The 25,000-nt window shown below is 47.3% G+C and overlaps 1 protein-coding gene across 1 annotated transcript in view; it reads left to right on the forward strand.

The window, feature by feature from the left end:
• LOC143297167 (uncharacterized) overlaps positions 1-22,026 on the forward strand; it is a 22,073-nt gene extending 47 nt beyond the window's left edge. The window contains exons 1-5 of the mRNA XM_076609355.1: positions 1-1,971; positions 12,649-12,867; positions 13,503-13,806; positions 15,901-16,611; positions 19,083-22,026. The exon at positions 1-1,971 is cut by the window's left edge and continues 47 nt beyond it. Of these exons, the coding sequence (XP_076465470.1) occupies positions 549-1,971; positions 12,649-12,867; positions 13,503-13,806; positions 15,901-16,611; positions 19,083-19,149 (2,724 nt within the window). The 5' untranslated portion in view covers positions 1-548 and the 3' untranslated portion in view covers positions 19,150-22,026. The remainder of the gene's footprint in view (positions 1,972-12,648; positions 12,868-13,502; positions 13,807-15,900; positions 16,612-19,082) is intronic.
• Positions 22,027-25,000: the final 2,974 nt, after the last annotated feature.

The raw sequence follows: 25,000 nt of genomic DNA on the forward strand, positions 1-25,000 counted from the left end.
AATCTATTCACTCCATAAATCGGACTGATCGTTCCTAGCATTGTGTCTGCCTGTCTGTGAAGAGTACTGAAAAAAACCCCAGCATGAAGTGTGGATAAAGCCACGTTTCCACGAAGAAAACTTAAACAGCTGAACAACGAGATATGTTCTAGGGTACGTTGCAAAAGAAGGATCGAATCCAGCTCTGCTGTATACAGGGACTTAAGCTGGGCGGGTGAAGTGGATGTGGAGTGTGCTAGAATTCTGCTAGCTCTGTCACGTGAAAATATTCCGTGTCTTGGGTGTTGGACGTTAATCTTGTTTGCTATTAGCAGGACTCGCCATTTCACAGAAAGAATATATATTTTTTCATGAAAGTAGCAAAATGTGTGAACAGATTCCTCAACTCTTCGAGCCTGCCTCTTGAAAACATTGAGAGCGAATGTACTCAAATGAGAACCTGAAATAAACGAAAACTGTGATTTTTGTTTTCAATTAATTGACTTTTGTCTTCATCAAGGTTTAATATCTACAGGATTCAGGCAGTGGAGACAGTCCAGTCTCGCGCCATGACTCCCCTGTGCATGTTCCGAGCCAGCTCAGTGGTGGGCAGCATAATAACGCTCTGTGTCCACCTCGCCCGCTGGTCCACCCTCGCCTTGGAGGCTCCGTGGAAAGACACTGAATGGCCCTGCACCAACAGGCTGGCCATTGAGTGGGTCCGTCACCCGGATGACTGCTCCCAGTACTTCATCTGTCACTTCGGGCAGCCCCTGGCCATGCCCCAGTGCCCCTTCGGACAGGTGTGGGGCATCGGCGCCAGGAACTGTGTGCCCGAACAGTCCCGGTGGAACGACTGCAACTTCACCATGTCCAGAAAGGACGGGATGAAGAACTTCCTGGACAGCCTCGTGGCGGGGGAGAGGCTGAAGAAATACAAGTACAACCTGGTCATAGTGCCCTCCACGCCCCAACCACTCCTTGTATCCGTTCAGTCCATCGCGGAGGAGACCGTTTCCTCGACGAAGGTGAGTCGTCCAAAAAGCCAAGATGCGCTCAGTGGTAAACGCACGTCACCAACTACCCCGGCACCCCCCGTCGTGTCCACGACAGCACCCGCCCCAGACAGCAGAAAGCCCGAGCCCCCTAAGTACGAGGACGGCGGTCACAGAGCCCACAGCAACTCCACCCAGCTCCCCTGGAAAGATCACGACCTGAAGAAGACCACGAGGGACCAGACCGTCACCAGCCCCTTCCACCCCAGCTCCAGGAAGAAATACTACACCTACCCGAGAAAGACCAAGACCAAGGTCACCAAGAAGCCCCCTACCCGCCCACCACACCCCGAAAAACCAACCAAACCCACCAAACCTCCCACGAAGACGCCAGTCACAACCCGCCACGTAGCTACAGCCACGCCAAGAAAGACGAACACCTTTCCCAAAATTCCCGCCACTAAAATCCCACGGACAAAAATCCCAGTTCAGCACCGACAGAAGACCCCTCGGCCCACAAAGACGTCGAAAAATCAGAAGGTTGAGCCAGATTCTAAAAAGCCTGAGGAGCCGAGAAAGATTCACAGAACCAAAACGCCGCTAATGTTCATAACGCCCAAGCCACAAAGGAAACATCACCAGAAAACACCACTACCCAGGCCACCGACACTAGTTCCCAGTCAACCAGAGCCCAGAACAGCACCACCCCAATCAACTCAAAGAACAAGCGCCAACCCACAGGTTCTGAAAACACCGCCAACCAAAACCACAGTAACAAACCAGCGAAGGACACCACCATCACTACAAAAGAGGCCGACAGTCTCAACCCCGAAGCCACAGCACGTGCGAACACTTCCGCCACAGCTGCAGGAGAAGACCAAGACTGTGCCCTGGCAGGAGAAGGAGGAGGAGGAGGAGGAGGAGAAACGTTTCGGGCTGCAGACGATCGCGCCGCCAGACTTTGCCGTGAAGTCCATGTTCATGACGTTGCCTCCAGGTCAGTGGTTCTGTGACACATCTTTCTCCGCAGCCTTCATTTTCCTGTCTTGAATTCTTTTATTTTTTATTTTCCCTTACATTTTTCTTTCTTTTCCCTTTCACCCCCCCCCTCCTTTCTTTTCTTCTCCGTTTCGTTCCACTTCTCTTACTTTCCTTCTTTATTTTATTTCTTTTTTTTCCCCATTCTTTCTTCCATCTCTCGTTTTTCCCTTCTTCTTTCGCGTCACCTACCTTCTTCCCCATCATTGATTTTACGCTGTTAGTTTTCGTGCAAACGGTGTGTGTGTGTGTGTGTGTGTGTGAGAGAGAGAGAGAGAGAGAGAGAGAGAGAGAAGAGGGAGAGAGAGAGAGAGAGAGGGAGAGAGAGAGAGAGAGAGAGAGATCCTGTCCCAGTCCTGCGCGGCTCTCACACTAACTGAATTCTTAACTCTGTTGTTTCGACAAGGGACACTAATGGAATAATTTTTTTTTTTATTTTTTTTATAACCAATCAATACCCTTTAAGTGATTATTGGTTATTTTGTTAAACAAATTACTTCGCTCACCCTTATCGCCAAGATATCCGACGCGCACAGACGAAGTGCAGTGTTGTGCTTTGACATTCCCTTTGATAACGAAATCAAACCAGTTTATAATAACTAGAAACAAAGACCCGAAAAAAGCCACGCTAAGCAAACCGAATGGGAGGGGGGAAAAGAGAAGAGTCAAACAACCTGGCCATGTTAAAAGTATGCTAAAAATAGTCTCTGCCGCGTGCGTCTCAACGAATCGGGAATCCCCAGAAAACATGACGCAAGAAGAAAAACCCTGCGGACCTTGACAAACACGAAACATATGGTGCATGTTGGTGTGTTGAAATATTTGTTTTACGAAGGTAGTGCATGATTATAAGAGAAACCATATAATATGCATTCTTCCATTGTTAATTAATCATGATTTATGAGAGAAAAAAATATTGGGTGTTTGGGTCGATTTTTTCCCCCAGTCAGTCATAAGAGAAACAATACTGGATACATGCTTCGAATTTTTCGTTAACCAAATGAGGAGATGGGGAGGATACATAAATGTCATCACCATGGGAAGTAATAGCATAAATATGTCTGCCTGTGTGTCCATCTGTCTATTTGCCTATCTATCTGTCTACCAATTTGTCTATCTTCATATACTCGATAAATGGTATGAAGATATCGAACAACTTTGATTTTGTCTTGCCAGATTGACACATTACACAGTAATTAATGTAAATGTATGCATTTGATGAAATCATTAAACGACACTAAAAATTTCAAGATAGACTGAAGCTACAGAAATAAACCTAATAAATATTTTACCTATTTATTTAGAAAATAGGTTTGCTTACAAAGCCGTCACGAAAGTCTGGCACTAGTTTACACTAGTTTTGTCTCTGCCTGTCTGTCTATCTTCCGTCGGAAATAAAATAGCGAACGATAACGCTCGACTTCATCAAAGAGATACCATTTGACTCCATCAGATTAAATTCAAGCTTTAACTCTTTGAGGTTAGCTGTTATGTTAACCCACTGGGCCCACCGTATGAGGTATATCCCAATCAGACGTCTACAGGGTGTTAGAAAGAAAACAAAATTGAATGTTCAAACTTTTTTTTTCTTCTGAATGTTAGCCGTGTGTATGATTCCTGTGTTATTGACACTGCGGTCATTATTGCTCAGTCCGAACTAACTGCTGGTTGGTATTCAACTTGCTTTTAAAAATCTGATTGCGCAGGATGGGGTGCATGTGTGTTGGAGAGAAAGACATGGAAGGCGGAGAAGAAAGGGGGAGGAAAAGGGGGAAAAAAAAAGACAGAGAGAGAGAGAGAGGGGGTGGGGGGAGGGGGGAGGAGGAAGGGAGGCATACTGAAGGACGGACAGAAAGACAGACGGAATCAAGGAGAAATACTGAGTGCATTTGTTTGCAGACTTCTTCACTATATATGTATATCTATATGATAGTCAGTCGTGTCCGCCTATGACCATCAGAACAGCAGAGGAGGCAACTGCTGTTCCAACTATTTGGGCTAGAATTTGATTATAGTGGAGAGTGTCTTGCCCAAGATACATCCCCACTCTCTCAGCCAAGAGGGTTTTAGGACAGTCGGTGTTGGGATGGTTCCCAAAGGCCAATTAGCCCACAAGGCTGCAGCACTAAGAGCCAGTGCAATTTTGCCTCCTAGTTTGAGAGTCATAGTCCTTCACAAAAGACTAAGCTGTAAATGGTTTCCCATTGACTGGAGAAACCATTGATAGTACAGCTCTCACTTTGCTGTTGGCCCAAATGTAAACTTATGTCAATCTGCTATCTACTGCCACGCAGAGACGGTGAAATGAATGAATGCTACTTTGCTGAGCGTCTCGATTCAGCTCCATTTGGAAGTTACCGCACAGAGAAACACCATGATAAAAGTAAAACAACATTTTGAAAAGTAGTAACAATGGTGTGCTGGTGTAAACTCTGAAGATTTTTTTTTTCTTTCTTTACAACTGCAGATTATTAAAAGCGAATGAATTCTTACTCGTACACTGTTACAGTATGCTCCATGAAAATACTGCTCATATTTGTACGTTAAGAACTTTTAATCGCTGAATGGTAAAAAGTAAAACAAAATTTTGAAAAGTAGTAATAATGGTGTGCTGGTGTAAACTCTGAAGATGTTTTTTTTTCTTTCTTTACAACTGCAGATTATTAAAAGCGAATGAATTCTTACTCGTACACTGTTACAGTATGCTCCCTGAAAATACTGCTCATATTTGTACGTTTAAGAACTTTTAATCGCTGAATGGTAATCCAGAGAGGACGGCCATAGTGTATCCCGCGGGACAAAAAAAACAATTTTTTCGGAAAGTAACTGTTTAGAATTTGGAGATGCGTCAGTTTTATAATGTTTTTCGGTGTGCATGTTTTGATGATAATTATGTGCTATGGCACATCTGAAACCTTTTTGAATTTCACATACAGTTTCAACGCATACAAACGTAAACGTATTTATAAGAAATCCTATTTCCCTACGCAGATCAACTCAGGCCAAGGAAAGACAAAATGAAGTTCGGAATCACCTCGAAGTCCTTGGAAAGTTCTTACGGACTGAATTCTCGCCATCTGCCTTGCCCCCCCCCCCATCCCCCAACCCCCTTCCCTTTATTCGTGTCACTCCGTCCACCTGCCTGTATAATTATTTGGCCAGTTTCTGACATTGTCATGCTGACAGAAGACGCAAGGAAGGTCAAACAAGAAAAAAACACCCCATTAATTGGCGAGAACCATTCATGTGAAATAATGTTATCTTTGAAATATTCCTTTGATCTTGTCTCTTCGTCATTTTGAAGACTAATTCAGTCGTTTATTTATTGATTGATTTATCCATTTATCTACTTATTTATCTATTCATGTTCATCGTTTCAGAGAGAGAGAGAGAGAGAGAGAGAGAGAGAGAGAGAGAGAGAGAGAGAGAGAGAGAGAGAGATACAGGCAGGCTGACAGAAGACAACACACAGATACAGACGGACAGACGGAAACAGACACCGACACGACACATGCCTAACCACCTACACACACATCCACAACCTTGATACCACGCGAAAGGTGCCGACAAAATCACACAAAGAACACACGCGCCTCGGGGGGGGAGATCAGAAACGTTTTTTTTCACAGCCTCCCCCCTCGCTCACATCGAAAGCTTCCATAACTCAAACACCTGATCATTTCTAGCATCCACGCGAATCAACATTCCAGCCAACCGAAACTCTCATCGGAGACCCACGTGATCAAACAGCCGCCTGCACCCCGCTGTTTGGCTGCACCTGATTGGTCAACACAGACCAGGGCTGGTGACGCAAATCGCGTGTTTTGCCGTTCGAAGCTCGAGAACTCCGCGGATTTCGATAGTGGGAGATTGCTGGGGGAGGGGTGGGGTGTAGGGGAGGGGAGGGGAGGGGAGGGGAGGGGGGGTTGGGGGGGGGGGGGGTTGCTGGATGCTGCTGCCGCTGGGTCCGTGTGTTGGTCTGTTGACAGGGGGGTGCGTGTCAACGGCCGAGATCCGATCAGCGGCTCGACCCGAGTGTTTGGTCACGGCTCGGTGACAGCGGCGTCACTTGTGAGAAAGGGGGATAATCTGTTTGAGAGGAGCAATGCTTTAAGAGGAGGATGGTGGGTGAGGGTGGGTGGGGAGAGGGACAGTGGAGGGTTTGGGGGGGGGTGGCGGCGGTTGTGGAGTGGTCGGGGGGTTGGGGTATGGAGGGTGTCAGTATGGTGTGTGTGTGTGTGTGTGTGTGTGTGTGTGTGTGTGTGTGTGTGTGTGAGAGAGAGAGAGAGAGAGAGAGAGAGAGAGAAAAGTGTCAACCTTAGCTTCTCCCCCCACCTCGTCTCTCTCCTCTCTCTCTCTGAAAGAGTTAATCGCTCTCTTTTCCCTCTCTTTCTGTCAGTTCCTAACCCCCACCCCAGCCTCCCATTCACTTTCTGTCTCTGTCGTGCAGGAAAGCAGTGAAGCTAACCATACCTTCCATACCTGTCATTTTAGAATCGACTGAAAAATTGTTTGAAGATGTCAGGTGAGGGGTAGGGGTGTAGCGGGGGGTGGGGGGTGGGGGTGGAGGGAGACAGGAGAGCTTCAATATCACACGTTTCAATGTCCGTGATTTCTGTCAACGGGAGGGGGTCATTTGCTATGCCTTTTGTTTGTTGTGTATTGTTGCTTATCGTCCAGCCGACCGCACAGGGCCACATCAGGACTGTCATTCAGATCATACAAATGCTCAACCGCGTCAACACAAAACTGTCGAATCTATAGCAATGCAAACCCACAAAACACAGTTCATGACACATTACCCTAACCACCCAGCTCCTTGGGGCAACTAAGACGAGGCCATGCTGAGGACGTCAGCTCTTCCGCTTAATTCAGCATCCCAACATTACCCAAAAAAATCGTAAAAATGAAAAAAGCAATACTTAAAAGCCACACAAAAATAAATTAAAGTCCATATGGGCAAATAACACTGCAGAACTGATGGACAGCTAACGCCCATCCCAGCGTTTACAATTTCACAACCTAATCGCCAGAGATAAACAGCACAGAAAGTACATCACAGACAGCTGAAAAGAGAAAACAGGAGTCAAGGGTTGCTAAAAAGAAAGAAAGAAAGAAAAGGGAATGGACTGAAGGAAGAAGAAGAAGAAGAAAAAAAGAGGCAGAAATAAAGAAAGCAACAGAAGAGAGGAAATTTCTAGCACAATATTTCCAGAGGGCTGTTCATACTAAAAGGTCCCCGGCATCTCCACGGGGGTGGGTGTGGGTGTGGGGATGGGTGGGAGCGGGGTGGGTGTGGGGCCTATGATTCTCGAGGAGAGCGCTACGCCATAGTGCAGCGTCACCCTGCTTTTCTTTTCTTTTTTTTCAATTTTTTTTTTTATATAAAAGTGAATTCGTTTTCATAATAGTGATACCAATAATCATACAAATAATAATGATAATAGTACTAACAATAATGTATATATATATTTGTACAGCGCCCTTTCTCTTTACGAGTGCAGGGCGACTTACATGAAAGAGAAAGGTTACAGAGTCTATGAACCGGTCAAGACCATTCTCTCTTTCTTCCCATCTGTCCCTCCCGGCCCATGCCCCCCCCCCCCCCCCCCACCCTCCCACCCCGCACCCCCCCTTCTCTTATTCCTCATACATGCAAAGTAAGTTGGCAGGCATGGGGCTGTGTTTGAGAAGAAGGAAACCGAGTATGCGAACAGACAGGATTTGATTTTTACTACTGACCCTTTGCCAGGAAAACCCTTTCGTTGATGTAGGTTATTTCACTTGTGCTAAATGCATGCTGTACATGGGACCTCGGTCTGTCGTCGAATCTGGAAGTCTAGCACCCGGACCACCACCACAAAGTTTCGTGGAGAGGGGAGTAAAAATACCACTCGTCTCTTATAAAGCTCTTGCAATACTGACTTGTGTCACTCTCACAATTTCATTGCACACGTCCGTTACATCGTTCAAAACTCGCTTGTAGTTGCATTTTTTGTGAAGAGAGAGACAGAGAGAGAGGGGATGAGAGAGAGTGTGTGTGTGCGCGTGGTGTGTGTGCGTGGTGTGTGTGTGTGTGTGTGTGGGGGGGGGGGGGGGGGGGGGTAGATGTGCAATGCGGTTTGGCTGACTGAAATGGAGAGGCACATAAATTTCAGTAATCTGTATATTTGTATATAGCTATTTCCATTTGGTGCCATTTAATTTATCTTTTTATTTTCTATTCATTTTATTTGTTTGTTGTTTTCTTCTTATGTTGGACATGTGCTGCTGCCAAAAAGAAAATCTCTGTACCAAAGTATAGACAATAAAGTTTGTGTATTGTATTGTGTATTGTATTGTACCCCTCTCTTCCAATCTGTGATGGTGATTGTAAGATTTCTATGAATATTAAATGTTCAGTCAATATTTTTCCGTCCTCATTTTATCGTTTGTGTGTATTGCTTCCCGTCTTACAAAACTGAAGGCTTCTGTGGGCAAATTACAAAACAAAACAAAAGGTGACAAAAATACACCGAAAGAAAACCACTTATTCGAAAACCAAGGTGCGTGTCTACAATATCAGATGACGTAAATAACGAGCGACATTCCAGCACACCTCAGACAAGAATTAAGAGCACTAAATCAGGAAACACCACACGAAGAAAGCTCCAGGGCAACTGAAAAACGCGGAAGCGTGACTTCGCGTTTCCGAATCTTCGGGAATTCCCGTTCGCTTTGAAGCCGGTTTTAGCACACGGGCTGGCAACAGCGGCGTGCAAAGCTGGCGGGACCCCTGTGTCATCGTGGATCCGACCAAGCCAGGCACTGTCTCCTGTTGGGTTTGTCAATCTTTGGCAAATAGCGGTTTGGTGAATGCATCCGAAGGAGCTTCGTGATAACGCTTCGAGGTCCGTCTGTTGTCATTTTTTTTCCCTCTTTTTTGTTTGTCTGTGGATCCGTCTGACTCTCGTCGCCTGAGTACATACTCACGAACGCATGCATGCATGGCGTCAGAATACATCAGCCACTTACCACCTTTTGTTCAGACAGGCGCATACGGCTGAGAGGAGACATCTGCACTGTCGATAATCCCAGGACCGAAATAGTCTACGTCCAATCTGTGTGTGTGTGTGTGTGTGTGTGTGTGTGTGTGTGTGTGTGTGTGTGTGTGTGTGTGTGTGTGTGTGTGTGTGTTTCTCTCTCCTTCCTGCATGTCTATGGACATGTGCAACGTGACATGCCTGAAAGATCGATCAAACTGAGAGGATTTCCTTGTCGGCCGTCTCAGTTCCGGATTCTCGAGTTTAGAAAGGCTTAATGCTTGCGTCAATGCTCTGTCTCTCTCTCTCTCTCTCTCTCTCTCTCTCTCTCTCTCTCTCTCTCCTCTCGCTCTCTCTCTCAAGGGCTGTAGTTAGACCAATGTCAATAAAAAAAAAAGTCTAAAGCGTCTGTCTGTCTCTCTCTGTGTGTGCATGTGTGCTTCTTTATGTGTGTGTGTGTGGGGTGGGGTGGGGTGGGGTGGGGGGGGGGAGTTGCGTGTGTGTGTGTGTATGTGTGTGTGTGTGTGTGTGTGTGTGTGTGCGCGCGCGCGTGTGTGTGTTTATTACTTCCTCACTTCTTGTCTTTTATCTTCCTCTTCCTGCTTGTCTGTGAAAAGCTGTTTCACAACATTCCTGCTTACGCCACCTTCCACCCCCTCTTCCCATTTCCCCTTAAGAGAGAGAGAGAGAGAGAGAGAGAGAGAGAGAGAGAGGAGGGGGGCAGACAGACAGGCAAACAGACATAGAGAGACAGAGAGGCAGACGGGCACACACACACACACACACACACACACACACAGAAAGACAAACAAACAGACCAACAGACACACACAGAGACGACCGTCCACCACCACCTCCACCACCAGAGTTCCGGATGTCACAGGTTTGTGAAAAGCTTAGTGCCTCTGCCAGTGCCCGTGCACGTCGGTTTCCAACCCCTCTGCAGAGGGAGGGGGGGGGGGGGGGGGGGGGGGGGAGGAGAGAAAGCACTGTGCACTTTGACAGGGTGCCAGCATTCCAGCCCGGAGAAGATCCATACCTCCCCCTCCCGCTGTGCCACCGTTGTGTCAAAATGCAGGCCAACATTTGGAAGGGACGCACCACCGCCAGCCGGACCTGCTTTCCCCGCTGGAAAGCTCATCCAATGTTAAGTCACATATGGGTTTACTGATGGGGGTAACGAGAGAGGAGAGTGAGGAGTTCGGGGGAGAGTGAGAGAGAGAGGGCGGGGGGTGGGGGGTGGGCGGACGGGGGGCGGCGATGGAGTGTGTGTGTGTGTGTGTGTGTGTGTGTGTGTGTGTGTTTAGGGGTGCTCTGTCTAAAACTACACAAACACCACCACCACACCACCACAACAAAACGCTGACAGGGGCAGTTGAGAATGCCAATTCTTATTTCGGGCTCCCGGGGGGGTTCGAACTGGCAACCTCTTGAATGCTAGCTCTCGGCACTCTTCCAGTAGCTGAGCAACTCAGGGCACTTGAACCGCTCTGGTCCAAATGAGTTTAATCAAAGACCCCAATAAACATGTCATCTCTCTCTCTCTCTCGTCTACATACATACATACATATAACAATTACACACACACACACACACACACACACACACATATATATATATATATATGTGTGTGTGTGTGTGTGTGTGTGTGTGTGTGTGTGTGTGTGTGTGTGTAAAAGGGTATTTGGTTTGAAACCTATTAGCTTCTGCTTCTCAGGGTCAAGTTGCCCCATGCTGAGATGCTTGTTGGTATATGTCCCGGCTCTGTGGAAGGTACGTTGTTCTGTCTGTCCGTCCCTGGGTGTGGAATCTTGCTCGTCGATCCAACGGTGAAGTCCTGGCTGTCCGTCTTGGGGTGATGTCCCGACAGTCCACATTCCGCCGTGAGAACTATTCCTTCTGTTGTGCTCATTTTTTTTCCTGCATCATACCACCACTTGTATTGATCAAATCCATTATATTTAATCACTTAATTTCAGGTAGAAACTGCTAATTCAAAGTCCGCAAGTGGCATCAGTTTTGACATAAACAGGCCATAATCTTTTCGCGCATCATTTCTTTTTTTTTTTTTCCAGTTTCTTCTTTCGCAAGTCTAATGTGTCTTTAACCCTTTCACTGCCAAACTCATCTTTAACCCTTTCACTGCCAAACTCATCTTTAACCCTTTCACTGCCAAACTCATCTTTAACCCTTTCACTGCCAAACTCGCATTTATGCAGCAGCTAGGCAGAGGACCCATGTCACTGAAGGGTGACCAGATCATGGGTCTGTTATCAATGAACCTACTGCTCTTAATGTTTAGTTGTCGGATTGTGCCATGTTTTCTGCACATCGCAAGGGGAATCCCCAGCTATTCCTTGACACCATATTTCTGTGTTTACAGCACAAGGGAATTTTGCACTCTAAATTGACTGGCGATGAAAGGGTTAAATCTTCTTCTTTGATTTTCTTCCGTCTTCTTTTCTTTCTGTGGAGGTCGGTTCGTACAGATTGGGATTTGGATGGAGGCATGTCAAGGTGTCCTGGGTCTGGAGGAACTGTAGTAGGGAAGCGTGTGGTGAAGTAAAAGACATAACCATACACCTGTATTTACAAAATCTAACCCAAAAACATCTTTCAAAGGTCTCATTAACACAAGCATGAATTTTATTTTTAACCGCCTCCAGCCCTGTTCGCTTCCGAATAAACAGTTCTTGTGGGAAGTGTTAAAAACAAACACACACTGAACTAACATCTTTTATAAATAATGTAAATCAACCACTCTCAGATAATCCGCGTTCATCGTCCAAAGATCTACTGCGAGCTAAAATTCCAAGGTCAGTCTGGGCTGTTCTGCCTTTGAGCCAAGATTGCAAAGATCAGTATCAACTTACTTGTCTTCGAAGCCGTTCTGAGAGCTGAAAAGTCACACGGAGCTGATGACAGGTAGACAGAATCTGTCAGCAACTCCCGAGATGATTCCTGCGTCACTGTGAACGTCCAGCTGATGTCACCGCCCTCACCGCTGAGAGAGAGAATCTGAGCGAGTTTTTGATCAGTCAAAATCCGAAAGCTGCACTGATCTTACCGTCCGTACTGCTAAACTGCATGTTTTGTGGGAGGGGGGTGCAGGTGTTTTGAGGGCTAACCGTCATCGATACTTCACGTCTCACCTCACTCCAAAATCAATTCACTCGGACCCCCGCCCCCCCCTGCCCCTCCACCTCCGCTTTATATATATATATATATATATATATATATATATATATATATATTTTTTTTTTTTTTTGACTGGCTGTTTCCAAATCAGACCCCCCTCTCTCTCCATCCTTGTCCAGCATGTGAGTGTAAACATTGCTCACATCTTTTCTCTGTCTCTGTTTTTCTACGATGATATGTTTTTTCTTCTTCTTCTTTTTTTTTTCAAACAATCATTTTGTCTCTCTCGGTTTTTCTACAATGATATATATATATATATATTTTTTTTTTTACTCCTCAAACGTTTATTTCATGACGCCCCTTCATTAGCAGCAATGGTCTGTGAATGAATAAATAAACCAACCACCCATCCATCCACCCATCTCTCCCTGTGTCCAACGCCACGCCCACGGGCGGTGACTGGCTGCCTGCCACAGGTCACCCGTGTGAAAGTCGCCCGGACAGGCTGGTGACGCACCCGGCTCAGTGCCACTGGTTCTACAACTGTACGGCGGCCGCCCTGGACAGGCCTGCGGGGGATCCCCGGGAGCTGGAGGAGGAGTGCCGCTACCCACAGCTGTTCGACACCGCCACGGGCCGCTGCCGGGAGTTCATCAACGTCCGCTGCCTGGACCGCTTCGAGCCCGTGGATCCTTGTAAGGTGTTTGGGGCTGCGGAGGTGGGGCTGGGGGTGGTGGGTTGGGGGATGGTGTGGGGAGGGTTGGGTTGGGTGGGTTGGGTGGTAAGGGGTTGAGGGGTGAAGAAGGGGGTAAGTGTGTGTGTTGGGGGTTTAGGGTATTGGGGTGTTGTGTATTTTGTCGTGGTGTTGTGCGCGCGCGTGCGCTTGCTTGCTTGTGTGTGTGTGTGTGTGTGTGTGTGTGTGTGTGTGTGTGTGTGTGTGTGTGTGTGTGTGTCCATTTATCCTTTTTTTAAGCGCACGGAGTCCGATTTAGAGAATAGACAAATCCACGTAATTGCTACCACCACTGCTGCTGCTACTTTTGTAATAATAATGCTGATGATGGATGGTAGTACTACGTTTTCTAGTACTACTACTACTACTACCACCCACTAATAATAATAATGATAAAGAGAAGAAGAAGAATGATGAAGATGATATTATCGTCAATGTCATTCACCGTTATAATCATCATCGTTAGGATTATTCCTCAATATCCTCACCATTATTCACCAGTATCATCATCATCATCATCACCATCACTCTCTCAGTCCACCACCGCCCTCCCCCCCCCCCCCCCCCCACACACACACCCTTCCCCATTGATGACAGGCGAGTACCACGCCCACAACCAATGCCGCAGCAGCCACTGCGTCCCGTGCCAGAACCGTTTCGGGGCGTGCCGGGGTCTCCGCAACGGCATCTACCCGCTGCACACGTCCCGCTGGACGCCCACGTTTGTCACGTGCTACATGCAGCGCAACATCGCGCAGGACGACTGCGAGGCCCCCACGCCCCTGTTCTCGCCCGTGGCGCGTGACTGCGTGCCGCTGTCCGAGGTGCCCAAGGAGAACGGGGGCCTGCGGCCCGACTGTGCCTTCCGTCAGGACGGCTTCTATCCGGATGAGCAAGGACGGTGGGTTGGGATGGGGGATGGTGTGTGTGTGTGTGTGTGTGTGTGTGTGTGTGTGTGTGTGTGTGTGTGTGTGCGTGTGCGCGCGCGCGATCTGACTGTTCTTTCTGTGAGGACGTCTTCAACCCAGATGAGCGCGGACGGTTGGTTGGGATGGGATGGGGTTGTGCTGCATGTTGTTGTGTTGTGTTATGTGTGTGTGTGTGTGTGTGTGTGTGTGTGTGTGTGTGTGTGAGGGGGGGGATAGGGGTGGGGGTTGGGGTGGACGTGTGTCTTCGGCCCGACTGTGCCTTCCGTCAGGACGGCTTCTATCCGGATGAGCAAGGACGGTGGGTTGGGATGGTGTGTGTGTGTGTGTGTGTGTGTGTGTGTGCGTGCGTGTGCGTGTGTGTGTGTGTGCGTGTGTGTGTGTGTGTGTGTGTTTGCGCGCGCGATCTGACTGTTCTTTCTGTGAGAACGTCTTCAACCCAGATGAGCGCGGACGGTGGGTTGGGATGGGATGGGGTTGTGCTGCATGTTGTTGTGTTGTGTGTTTGTGTGTGTGTGTGTGTGTGTGTGTGTGTGTGTGTGTGTGTGTGTGTGTGTGTGTGTGAGGGGGGGATAGGGGTTGGGGGTTGGGGTGGATGTGTGTCTGCGGCCCGACTGTGCCTTCCGTCAGGACGGCTTCTATCCGGATGAGCAAGGACGGTGGGTTGGGATGGGGTGTGTGTGTGTGTGTGTGTGTGTGTGTGTGTGTGTGTGTGTGTGTGTGCGTGTGTGTGTGTGTGTGTGTGTGTGTGTGTGTGTGTGTGTGTGTGTGTGTGTGTGTGTGCGCGCGCGATCTGACTGTTCTTTCTGTGAGGACGGCTTCAACCCAGATGAGCGCGGACGGTGGGTTGGGATGGGATGGGGTTGTGATGCATGTTGTTGTGTTGTGTTATGTGTGTGTTTGTGTATGTGTGTGTGTGTGTGTGTGTGTGTGTGTGTGTGTGTGTGTGTGTGTGTGTGTGTGTGTGTGTGTGTGAGGGGGGTATAGGGGTTGGGGGTTGGGGTGGATGTGTGTCTGCGGCCCGACTGTGCCTTCCGTCAGGACGGCTTCTATCCGGATGAGCAAGGACGGTGGGTTGGGATGGTGTGTGTGTGTGTGTGTGTGTGTGTGTGTGTGTGTGTGTGTGTGTGTGTGTGTGTGTGTGTGTGTGTTGTTGTTGTTGTTGTGTATGTGTGTGTGTATGTTGTTGTTCTTGTTGTTGTGTATGTGTGTGTGTGTGTGTGTGTGTGTGTGTGTGGGTGGTGGTGGTGGTGGTGGATTGGGGTGGATGTGTGTCTGCAATCTGACTGTGCTTTCTGTCCGGCAAGGACAGTGGGTCCCCAAGTATGTGGTGGGCCCAGTTGTGCTTATGTTGTTGCGTTGTGTTCCGGTGTGTGTGTGTGTGTGTGTGTGTGTGTGTGTGTGTGTGTGTGTGTGTGTGTGTGTGTGTGTGTGTGTGTGTGTGTGTGTGTGTGTGTGTGTGTGTGTGTGTGTGTGTGAATAGTTATGCTGTTTGTGTAATCCCCCCATAGTCAAACTGGGTTGACAGGATTAAGAGACTGAATTTTGTTGCAGAAAAGAACTGACGAGCACAGGCAGGGCTAAGTGTATGTTGTTATCAAAATCAGCTGTCGCGCGCCAGGGACTGTTAAAATAATAACCCCATACACTTTTCTCCATGTGGGGGTCATTGTGGCAGATATCAGAACTGGAATTCAGAGAAAGTGAAGGTGGAATTGAGAAGGAAAGTATACTTGGAAAAGAAAATTTATTCGTAAAATCGGTGGCTTCCCACCTGACATAGTTCAGTTTCAATGTTGCAGACTGAACCATATACGCCATATCACATCTGCGTAAAAAAAAAAAAAATCAGCAGACGCCTGACCTATACATAAACCCGACACGCCGGTCAGTCCTTGATCCCTGATCCCCCAAGCCCCCTGTGATAATCATCCCCACTTTTGGAAAGAATCATTATGTCGGTGTATTATTCTTTCATTCTGTCTTTCCATCCGCGTGTGTGTGTGTCAACACAACAGCCACACAAGTCAGTCAGTCATTACCATCAACCTCCCTCCCTTTCCTTGCAGGTGCGGCATTTTCTTCCAGTGCCACAACGGCACCTTCCAGAGGTACGACGAGTGTCCCCTGGGCACCGTCTTTGACCCTTTGACCGTCCGCTGCCAACGGCTGCAGGTGTCCACCCCTCCTTGCGGGGACGGCCCACCCCCCTCCTGCTCCCTCCGACCCGACGGTTTCCACGCCGACCCCTTCGGCCGCTGCCCGTACTACTTCGAGTGCCGTCACAGCGAGTTCGTCCAGCACCACACCTGCGACTTCGGCAGCTTTGACCCCGTCAGCCAGGACTGCGTCATCCCTGCTGAGGGGATCCCCCGACCCTGCGGGCTCCTCCCCAACCCTTGCGAGGGGAAACCCTCAGGGTTCCACCCGGACCAGTCTTCGCGCTGCCGGCACTACGTGGAGTGCTCCCGGGGGATCCTCATCAGCCGGGCGACGTGTCCCGAGGGGCTCGTCTTCAGCGTCTTCTCCGGGAAGTGCGAGCGTCCCAAGCACGTTCCCCAGCCGTGCGGAACGGCCGTGACGTGTGAGGGCAGGGGGGACGGGCGGTACCCCTGGCCGGCAGGGGGCTGCGGGTTCTACTTCCGGTGCCGGGGAGGCCGCCTGGAGGACGTCGGGCGGTGCGGGGTGGGGGAGGGCGGAGTCCTCTTCAACGAGCGGACCGGCAAGTGCGACTTCCCTCACAACGTGTGTCCGCCGTGCGGCTACCGGTGGTGGGGGTGGTAAGTGCTGCTTTTCTCGTTCGGACTTCTGCAGTTAACGGGTGGACAGAGGCCGTAGGTGTCGAGTTACCCCGGGCAAGAACAATATGTTACGACTGTTCTTTTATCCCCACAGCTATCCGTATTCACAACTTTGACAGGCAGCACACGAACTACTGACATATCCATTAGTGACATTATTTGCTCTCACTGTGTGTGTGTGTGTGTGTGTGTGTGTGTGTGTGTGTGCGCGCGCGCGCGCGCGTGTGTGTGTGAAGACAGAGAGAGAGAGAGCTGGGTGTGAATGGGTGGACATAAATCTTGCCACGCATACATTCTGACAAACAAACGTAATATTGCGTAATTCTACGAGACCATAATTCAAAAATCATGAACACAAGATCGGAATGTTTGTCACGTGACATGTTCTCTGCGCTGTTGCAATAATGCCCTAGTTTTGACCCCATTTCGTCTCCACCACGGTGTGCTGCACAGACGGGGAATAACCCTGTGGACGGCTTGGAGTCCATTCACCCAACGACACAGAGCTTGTGTCTGTCCCTGCCCTGCACGCTGGCGTTTCATGCCCCACCCGCAACCGCCTGCACGTGCGCTTCGGTATCAGGGATCCAAAGCCATAGGCGTGTGTCCACCAGCTGATCTGATGACGGCACAATGCATCATCGTCATTCTCCGTTCACGAGTGACAACCATGATGAATGCTATCGATGAACATGGTTGTTAAAAACCATGGCTTTTCTCCGTCAAGTTCACGGGTTTTAGAAACTGTACAGCAGAATCATAGATTCATTCATGGGCACACGCGCGCAAGCACACACACACACACACACACACACACACACACTCACCCACACACACACATGTATGCACGCACACAACCACGCAGGAACACTTGATCTTTTCATTTTACATATTAAAAAAAAACACAAAAAACAATTTGATGGCAAGGTGTTGAAGTCAAGAGACGTAAATCAACAAGGACACAACGTATTGTATCAACACTGCAGCGATGGTGTCAGTGGCATCTTACCTAACGTATTCGTAATTCACTGACTAGCCTGTATGTCCCAAAGAAAAAACTGTCCCTTTCTATATATCGGAACTGTTGACATGTATGTGTACTGTTTACTGTACTTATTAATACTACGTCAGAAACTCTATTCTCATTTGTTACTATAAGGTAAATGGTGTAGAAAGTGTCTATGTACATGACGTGTGAAACTTTGTTGCTGTTTATGGGGTGCCCTTTCTGGTGCCATTGAAGAGTACTTACTTCTTACTTACTTATTCCTCTTGATTCCGTGGGGAACATAGGGCCGCAACAACACTCCTCCAACGCACCCGACCCTGGCTGGTCCTCTTCAGTTCGGCCCACGTCATTCCGGCCGCCCTTGTCTCTGCCTCAATGCTTCTCCGCCAGGTCTGCTTCGGACGGCCAACTTTCCTTTTCCCCTGTGGGTTCCAATCAAGAGCCTGTCTTGTGATGTTTGTTGCAGGCTTGCGTAGTGTGTGGCCTATCCATCCCCATTTCCGTTTCTTGATTTCCGTCTCCAGTGGGGTCTGTTTTGCCATGTTCCAAAGTTCTTCATTGGAGACAACCTCTGGCCATCTGATGTTCAGGATGTTTCTTAGACATCTGTTGGTGAATGTCTGAAGCTTGTGGGTGCTGGTCTTTGTCACTCTCCACGTCTCTGAGCCATAGAGTAGAACCGACTTCACGTTGGTGTTAAAAATCCGGATCTTGTTGCGGATTGAGAGGGCTGTCGATCTCCAGATTGGTCGAAGGGTGTTGAAGGCGTGTCTTGCTTTGTTGATACGGCTCTTGATGTCTTCGTCTGTCCCCCCGTCTTTGCTGACAACACTGCCTAAGTAGACAAACTTGTCAACCTCCTTGATGTTCTCTTGATGTAGTTGCACTGGATCTTGCTTCTTGTTGTTGACCCTCATGACCTCTGAAGAGTGAGTTTGATAATTCATTGTCTGTTTTGAAGCAGCGACTGATCAAATTCTCTCTCTCTCTCTCTCTCTCTCTCTCTCTCTCTCTCTGTTCCATCCACTTTGTACTTTGTTGTCCTGTGTTAAGTGATCTCAGAAATCAGCTGATACCTTCAAAATTTCATAGGCAACCCTCCTTGTTCAGACTGTATTTTGCTTATGCCATCCACTAAGGAACACGTTAATAAACAGCTAGCAATTTACTGGTATAAAGCCTTAAAGATTAGAAATACAATAATTAATTATGCAGTTGAGTGTGTGCTAGTTTTTCCGTTTTTTTGGTTATTATGTGTGAATAAGACTAAATGCAGATAATGACTGTTTTTTCTCATTTTCAGATTACAACTGTGTTATGTTACATATCTGAATATATTACCTCTGTAATGTTTGTTTACACCACCCCTTCATGAGGGGCCATGGCCTATATTGAATAAAACATCCGTATCCGTATCCGTATCCGTATCTCTGTGTTCCAGTGCAAGAAGTCTTCACAGACCAGTGTCCAGAGACCACAAGCTTCCCCTGAACATCAGCAGCACGTGACCACGTGAGAAAGGTGAAGGTCACACAAAACAAAAAGTGGGTTTCGTACTCTTAAAAAAAAAAAAGGAGAAAAAAAAAAAAATCGAACACTCATGCGCGCGCAAATGTAGACGTGTGAAAGTACGGAAGCAGGCACACAAATACACAGGCAGACAGACACACACACATGCACACAACGTCAAATATCACTCAAGATGTGTGGAAAGACATTAACTTAAAGAAGAAAAGAGGAGCATACTGTTACCGGAATTTTATTGTACAGTATACGTGAGTGATGAAGGGAGGGACAGAGACAGAGACAAAGAGAGAGAGAGAGAGAGAGAGAGAGAGAGTGAGAGAGAGAGAGAGAGTGAGAGAGAGAGAGAGAGTTACGAACAACTTGAATTCGATATCATGAAAACATAAATTATATGAAAATTCGGCTACATCTTCACTCTACAGTCGCTATACCTTAAAGCAAAGTGGGGGGTGGGGGGGGGTATCTCAGTAACACACTGTACCAAATACACTACACCGAATTATCAGCCAGTCAACGAACCGTTTGTAACACAACTTCCACTTCTCATGGGAATCCTATGAAAGGGGAGTAACTCGCCTGTTCATTGATTGTAGAAAGCTGTTGGACACGGGGGGTCAGTTCGTGGTCCATCGAAAACGCACGTCCAATATTCACCATCACTTCCATCCCCTTCTAGACTCCACCACCCCTCTGTCTCCCCTTCCCACACGTACACCCACCCTCGCCATCTCCGTCCCTTCTTAGCTTTTATTCCACTGGTGATCTTTTTTTTGCGGAAGATCAGTTTGTTTCGTTGGATCTGGTTGAAACGCTGCGTGATGCTAATTGTATTTAAAGTTGTTTTTGCTTGTGCGTTAGTCTTTAGTGCTGTCGAATTTTTCATTCATGTGCGTTGTGCCAGCTTGTTAAAGTCTACGAAACAGACTGTCTTCGGCATCGGCTGAGCTTACAACTGCCGGGTACTGTCCCCTGTTTCCACAAAAGAAAAGCACGAGAAATGGATGGGGCAGTGTCAAAGGGACAATTTTTGTGTCGTCACTGGGCAATTTCATTTCGGGATTCGTGACTTGCGTGTGTTGAAAACTGTGTTTATGACTGAAAATGTGAACGATTTTCATTTGAAGACTTTGAAATCAGCTGGCACTTGTAAAATATGTGAGATACTTTGAAGACTTTGTTCGGAATCAGAAGGCACCTGTAAAATATCAGCACGCTTCTACTGAGAACCAGTGGGTATCTGCTGAGTATTAACAGGGGTTGTATTCAACTGAAAATGAGCAGACTCATCTGAGAATGAAGGTGTTGTTGAAGGACATTGATTGACGCAGACAGTGACATGAACAATGGCATGGTCATGAAGCATGACATGACAGCCAGTAAAAGTTTCAGCCACATACTGTGCGATATTTGGAGACCTGCAGTTTCATCAACACCAAAACAAGGTGAGAACAATCGGCTCAACTGGAGGACAGTCTTCCTGAGGAACTGCACATCACCATTGTGAAAATGCCTCCTCCATACGAGCATCGCTTTCATCTCTACGTTGATGCCAGTGCCTTGATCCGAGCCAAGAGGCTGGAGCGTTTAAACGTTTCGCAGATCGTTTCACCTTTAGCAGTGACGCTTGAACGGAGAATGGCAACTGCTGACGGACGTGAGTGGTTGGTACTGGTTTGCAAAAAGGGCCTGTGCTTGATGGCGAGCCGGCTGCCTGTGAATTGTATTGCGCATCCCCCCGAAAACGGAGTATGGCTGCCTACATGGCGGGGTAGAAACGGTCATACACGAAAAAGCCCACTCGTGCACATACGAGTGAACTTCGGAGTTGCAGCCCACGATCTAAGAAGAAGTACTGCGCACGGTATTGTACTATAATCCATTGCATTTTATTCCCTACTTTAGTGTTCCCAATTTCCGAAGGTTATCGTAAAGGGAATTATCGTGTATTTTAAACACACGCCTGGCCAAACCGCTGCTTTGTGTAATATCAGCGGATGACGGGAAGATAGGAGATTAACATGGGAGATGGTATGCTGTTTTGTGTTGTGGTGCTTTCTGTGGCAGTGCTTTGTATTGCACGGTAACGCATTGGACCGCATTACGCTGTCTTGGGTTTTATTCTGATGGAACATTTCTCTTTACCGTAACAATAAAAGATATCTAATAGACTACCGGTGCATCACTTTCTGTCTCCCTCCTATACATTCTTTCCCTCCCTCCCTCCCTCCATCCTCTTTGTTTCTCTATATCTCCCTCCTTCTCTCCCCCTCTCTCTCTCTCTGCCTTACCATCTCTTCTCTCGTTCCCTCCTTCAACACAGTCTCAGCAATCACAGTAGGAGAACTTGAGATGCCAGATGTTTCGGTTCCAAAGTCCGAGCTTTCGTGTTGTGTGATACGCGAGCGTTTATTATTATTCTCAATGAGTGTACATTGTCAAGGAAATGAAAAGATGCCAAAGAAACACAGAAACATGAAATATTGTGTTGCATCCTACTGTTGTAGTTTAATGGTTATTTTGTTGTCTGTAAAATGGTACGTGTTACCAAGACAGAAATTACTCGGAAAATTCTGCTTCGTCATTTGTTCTCACAAAAGCAGAAAATGACAAAATTAAGTGCCGCAAATATGTAAATTCAAATTAAAAATGTCTTTCGCGAATGTACAGATTGTTTTTTTGGTGTATAATGTATTATTTGTTTTAAAAAAATTCATTGTACATTCATCTCAATTTAAAGTCAGAAACTGTACTCATCATTTAGTGTACTTGTTTAAACAACAGCTTTTTCTTCTTTGTCCAACCCCACTGCCCCCACCCCTTGTACACATGCTGTGAACGATTCCAGTGTTTTGTCTTTGTAATCATGTAAATATCACCAAACATACCATTCACTGGTGAGCATTCATTAAAATAATGATAATCATTACGTGTGGATTTTCTGCGAGCAAGCGAGTGAATGAGACCCGAAAGGAGGTAGGAGGGAAGGAGGAATATGGAGAGAGAGAGAGAGAGAGAGAGAGAGAGAGAGGCCGAGAAGGGAGAGGAAGAGTCTGAACGAATAATATATATATATATCTGTGTGTGTGTGTGTGTGTGTGTGTGTGTGTGTGTGTGTGTGTGTGCGTGCGTGTGTGTGTGTGTGTGTGTGTGTGTGTGTGTGTGTGTGTGTGTGCGTGCGTGTGTGTGTGTGTGTGTGTGTGTGTGTGCGCGCCTGTCTGTCTGTCTGTCTGTGCGTATGTGTGCTCGTGAATGCGTATGTGAATGGAAGCACTTCACAAGTCGTCTGATCTGACTTCAGCTGCCGCGTTGACCCTGGTCTTAACATAACGTGGCTGGTACGACTTGCCAGCGGTACAGAACCTGTTTCGTTTTTTATCTCTTACAAGCAGAGAGAGAGAGAGAGTGACAGACAGACAGACAGAGCGCGAGTGAGCTTTCTCTTAACGATCATATTGGAGCAGACGGACACAAGCTGGTAAGCAAATTGGCAGACAGCCAGGTAGATAGATAGACTGACAGAGAAAGAGAGAGAGAGAGAGAGAGAGAGAGAGAGAGAGAGAGAGAGAGAGAGAGAGTGACAGACAGACAGACAGACAGAGCGAGAGTGAGCTTTCTCTTAACGATCATATTGGAGCAGACGGACACAAGCTGGTAAGCAAACTGGCAGACAGCCAGATAGATAGACTGATAGAGAGAGACAGACAGACAGACAGACAGACAGACACACACACACACACACACACACACACACACACAGAGTGAGGGTGAGCTTTCTCTTTCCAGCCAGAGAGAGAGAGAGAGAGAGACAGCTTTCTCTTTCCATAAATTCTCATACAATACATACGTATACAAGTAGACAGACAGAAAATCACACAGAGAGACAGAGAGAGAGAGAGAGAGAGAGAGAGAGAGAGAGAGAGAGAAAGAGACAGCCATACAGAGAGAGCGGGAGAGTGGCAGAAAGAGAGAGAAGTGGGAGGGAGTATACGGACAGAGGGGCAGAGATACTGATAGTGAGTTAGACTGAGAAGGACAGAACATTCCGTTTCCACACACGCGCACTCAGAGAGAGAGAGAGAGAGAGAGAGAGAACAGACGCACGAACAGAGACAGACAGACAGACAGACAGACACACACACACACACATACACACAGACAGATAGACCACAGAAATAGCGTGAGAGTGGCTGAGAAAGAACTTTCAAGACACTCACACATACAGAGAGAAATAGAGAGAGAGAGAGAGAGGGAGGGAGGGAGAAAGAGAGAGGCAGAGACAGAGAGACATAGAGAGACAGAGACACACACACACACATACACACACAGGGAGAGAGAGAGAGAGAGAGAGAGAGAGAGAGAGAGAGAGAGAGAGAGAGAAACTTAAATGTATACTTACGAACATGCATCCATCCACCCATTCATACATACAAACACAAAGACACAACGCATTCCAACAAACGACACAATCACAGACAGACAAAGACACAACACACTCCAACAAACGACACAGTCACAGACAGACAAAGACACAACACACTCCAACAAACGACACAGTCACAGACAGACAAAGACACAACACACTCCAACAAACGACACAATCACAGACAGACAAAGACACAACGCATTCCAACAAACGACACAATCACAGACAGACAAAGACACAACGCATTCCAACAAACGACACAGTCACAGACAGACAAAGACACAACACACTCCAACAAACGACACAATCACAGACAGACAAAGACACAACACACTCCAACAAACGACACAGTCACAGACAGACAAAGACACAACACACTCCAACAAACGACACAGTCACAGACAGACAAAGACACAACGCACTCCAACAAACGACACAGTCACAGACAGACAAAGACACAACACACTCCAACAAACGACACAATCACAGACAAAGACACAACGCACTCCAACAAGCGACACAGTCACAGACAGACAAAGACACAACACACTCCAACAAGCGACACAGTCACAGACAGACAAAGACACAACACACTCCAACAAACGACACAGTCACAGACAGACAAAGACACAACGCACTCCAACAAACGACACAGTCACAGACAGACAAAGACACAACACACTCCAACAAACAATCATCTTACCTCTAACCACGTCATCTGCGAACGCAGTGGAACAAAAACCCCTCCTTCAACCACGGACATAAAACTCCTCTCCTTGGCTGACTGCGAGGTCCGGGGCAGATGAGAATCACTTCAGCACTGGACGGAACCGTCTGTCATCGCACAAACAATCGTGTCACACGATATGATGGATGTACATCGTTGATGTAGGCTCATGTAGCCTCTGCACCTCGTTTCGCTCACTACGATCAGATTCAGATCCACTCTCTGTTTCCGTGTCCCCACATTCAGACACACCACAGTCGGCCTCCGTTCTTTCTCTGTCCGTGAATTTTGCACTTAGAAGCCATAGCCCTCTCTCGCTTCATTAAAATCTTAATACGCGTACTCTGCTCTTTTAAGTCTTTCCTTACAACCTCTTTTTAGAATAGCTCTTCCAATGATTGTTCTTTTGCTCTTTCAAGCCTTTTCTTACAACCTGTCTCTTTCCAAAACAGCTCCTCCATAGCTCCCATATTTCGTCTGTATTTTCTCTGGACTCCTGTATACGTATATATACATAATTTCCCCTTTTCATCCTTTTGTTTTAGAGTTATGCATACATGTGAAAATTGGATGTGAAAGCGCAATGATACGTTTTTCTCCCTACACAAGTTCAGCGCAACACCAATACATCTATTGATATTATGGTTTATCATGCAGCAGGCAAAGTCAGCCGGCAACATTC

This window comes from Babylonia areolata, chromosome 22, assembly GCF_041734735.1.
Source record: "Babylonia areolata isolate BAREFJ2019XMU chromosome 22, ASM4173473v1, whole genome shotgun sequence".
Classification (NCBI taxonomy): Eukaryota; Metazoa; Mollusca; class Gastropoda; order Neogastropoda; family Buccinidae; genus Babylonia; species Babylonia areolata.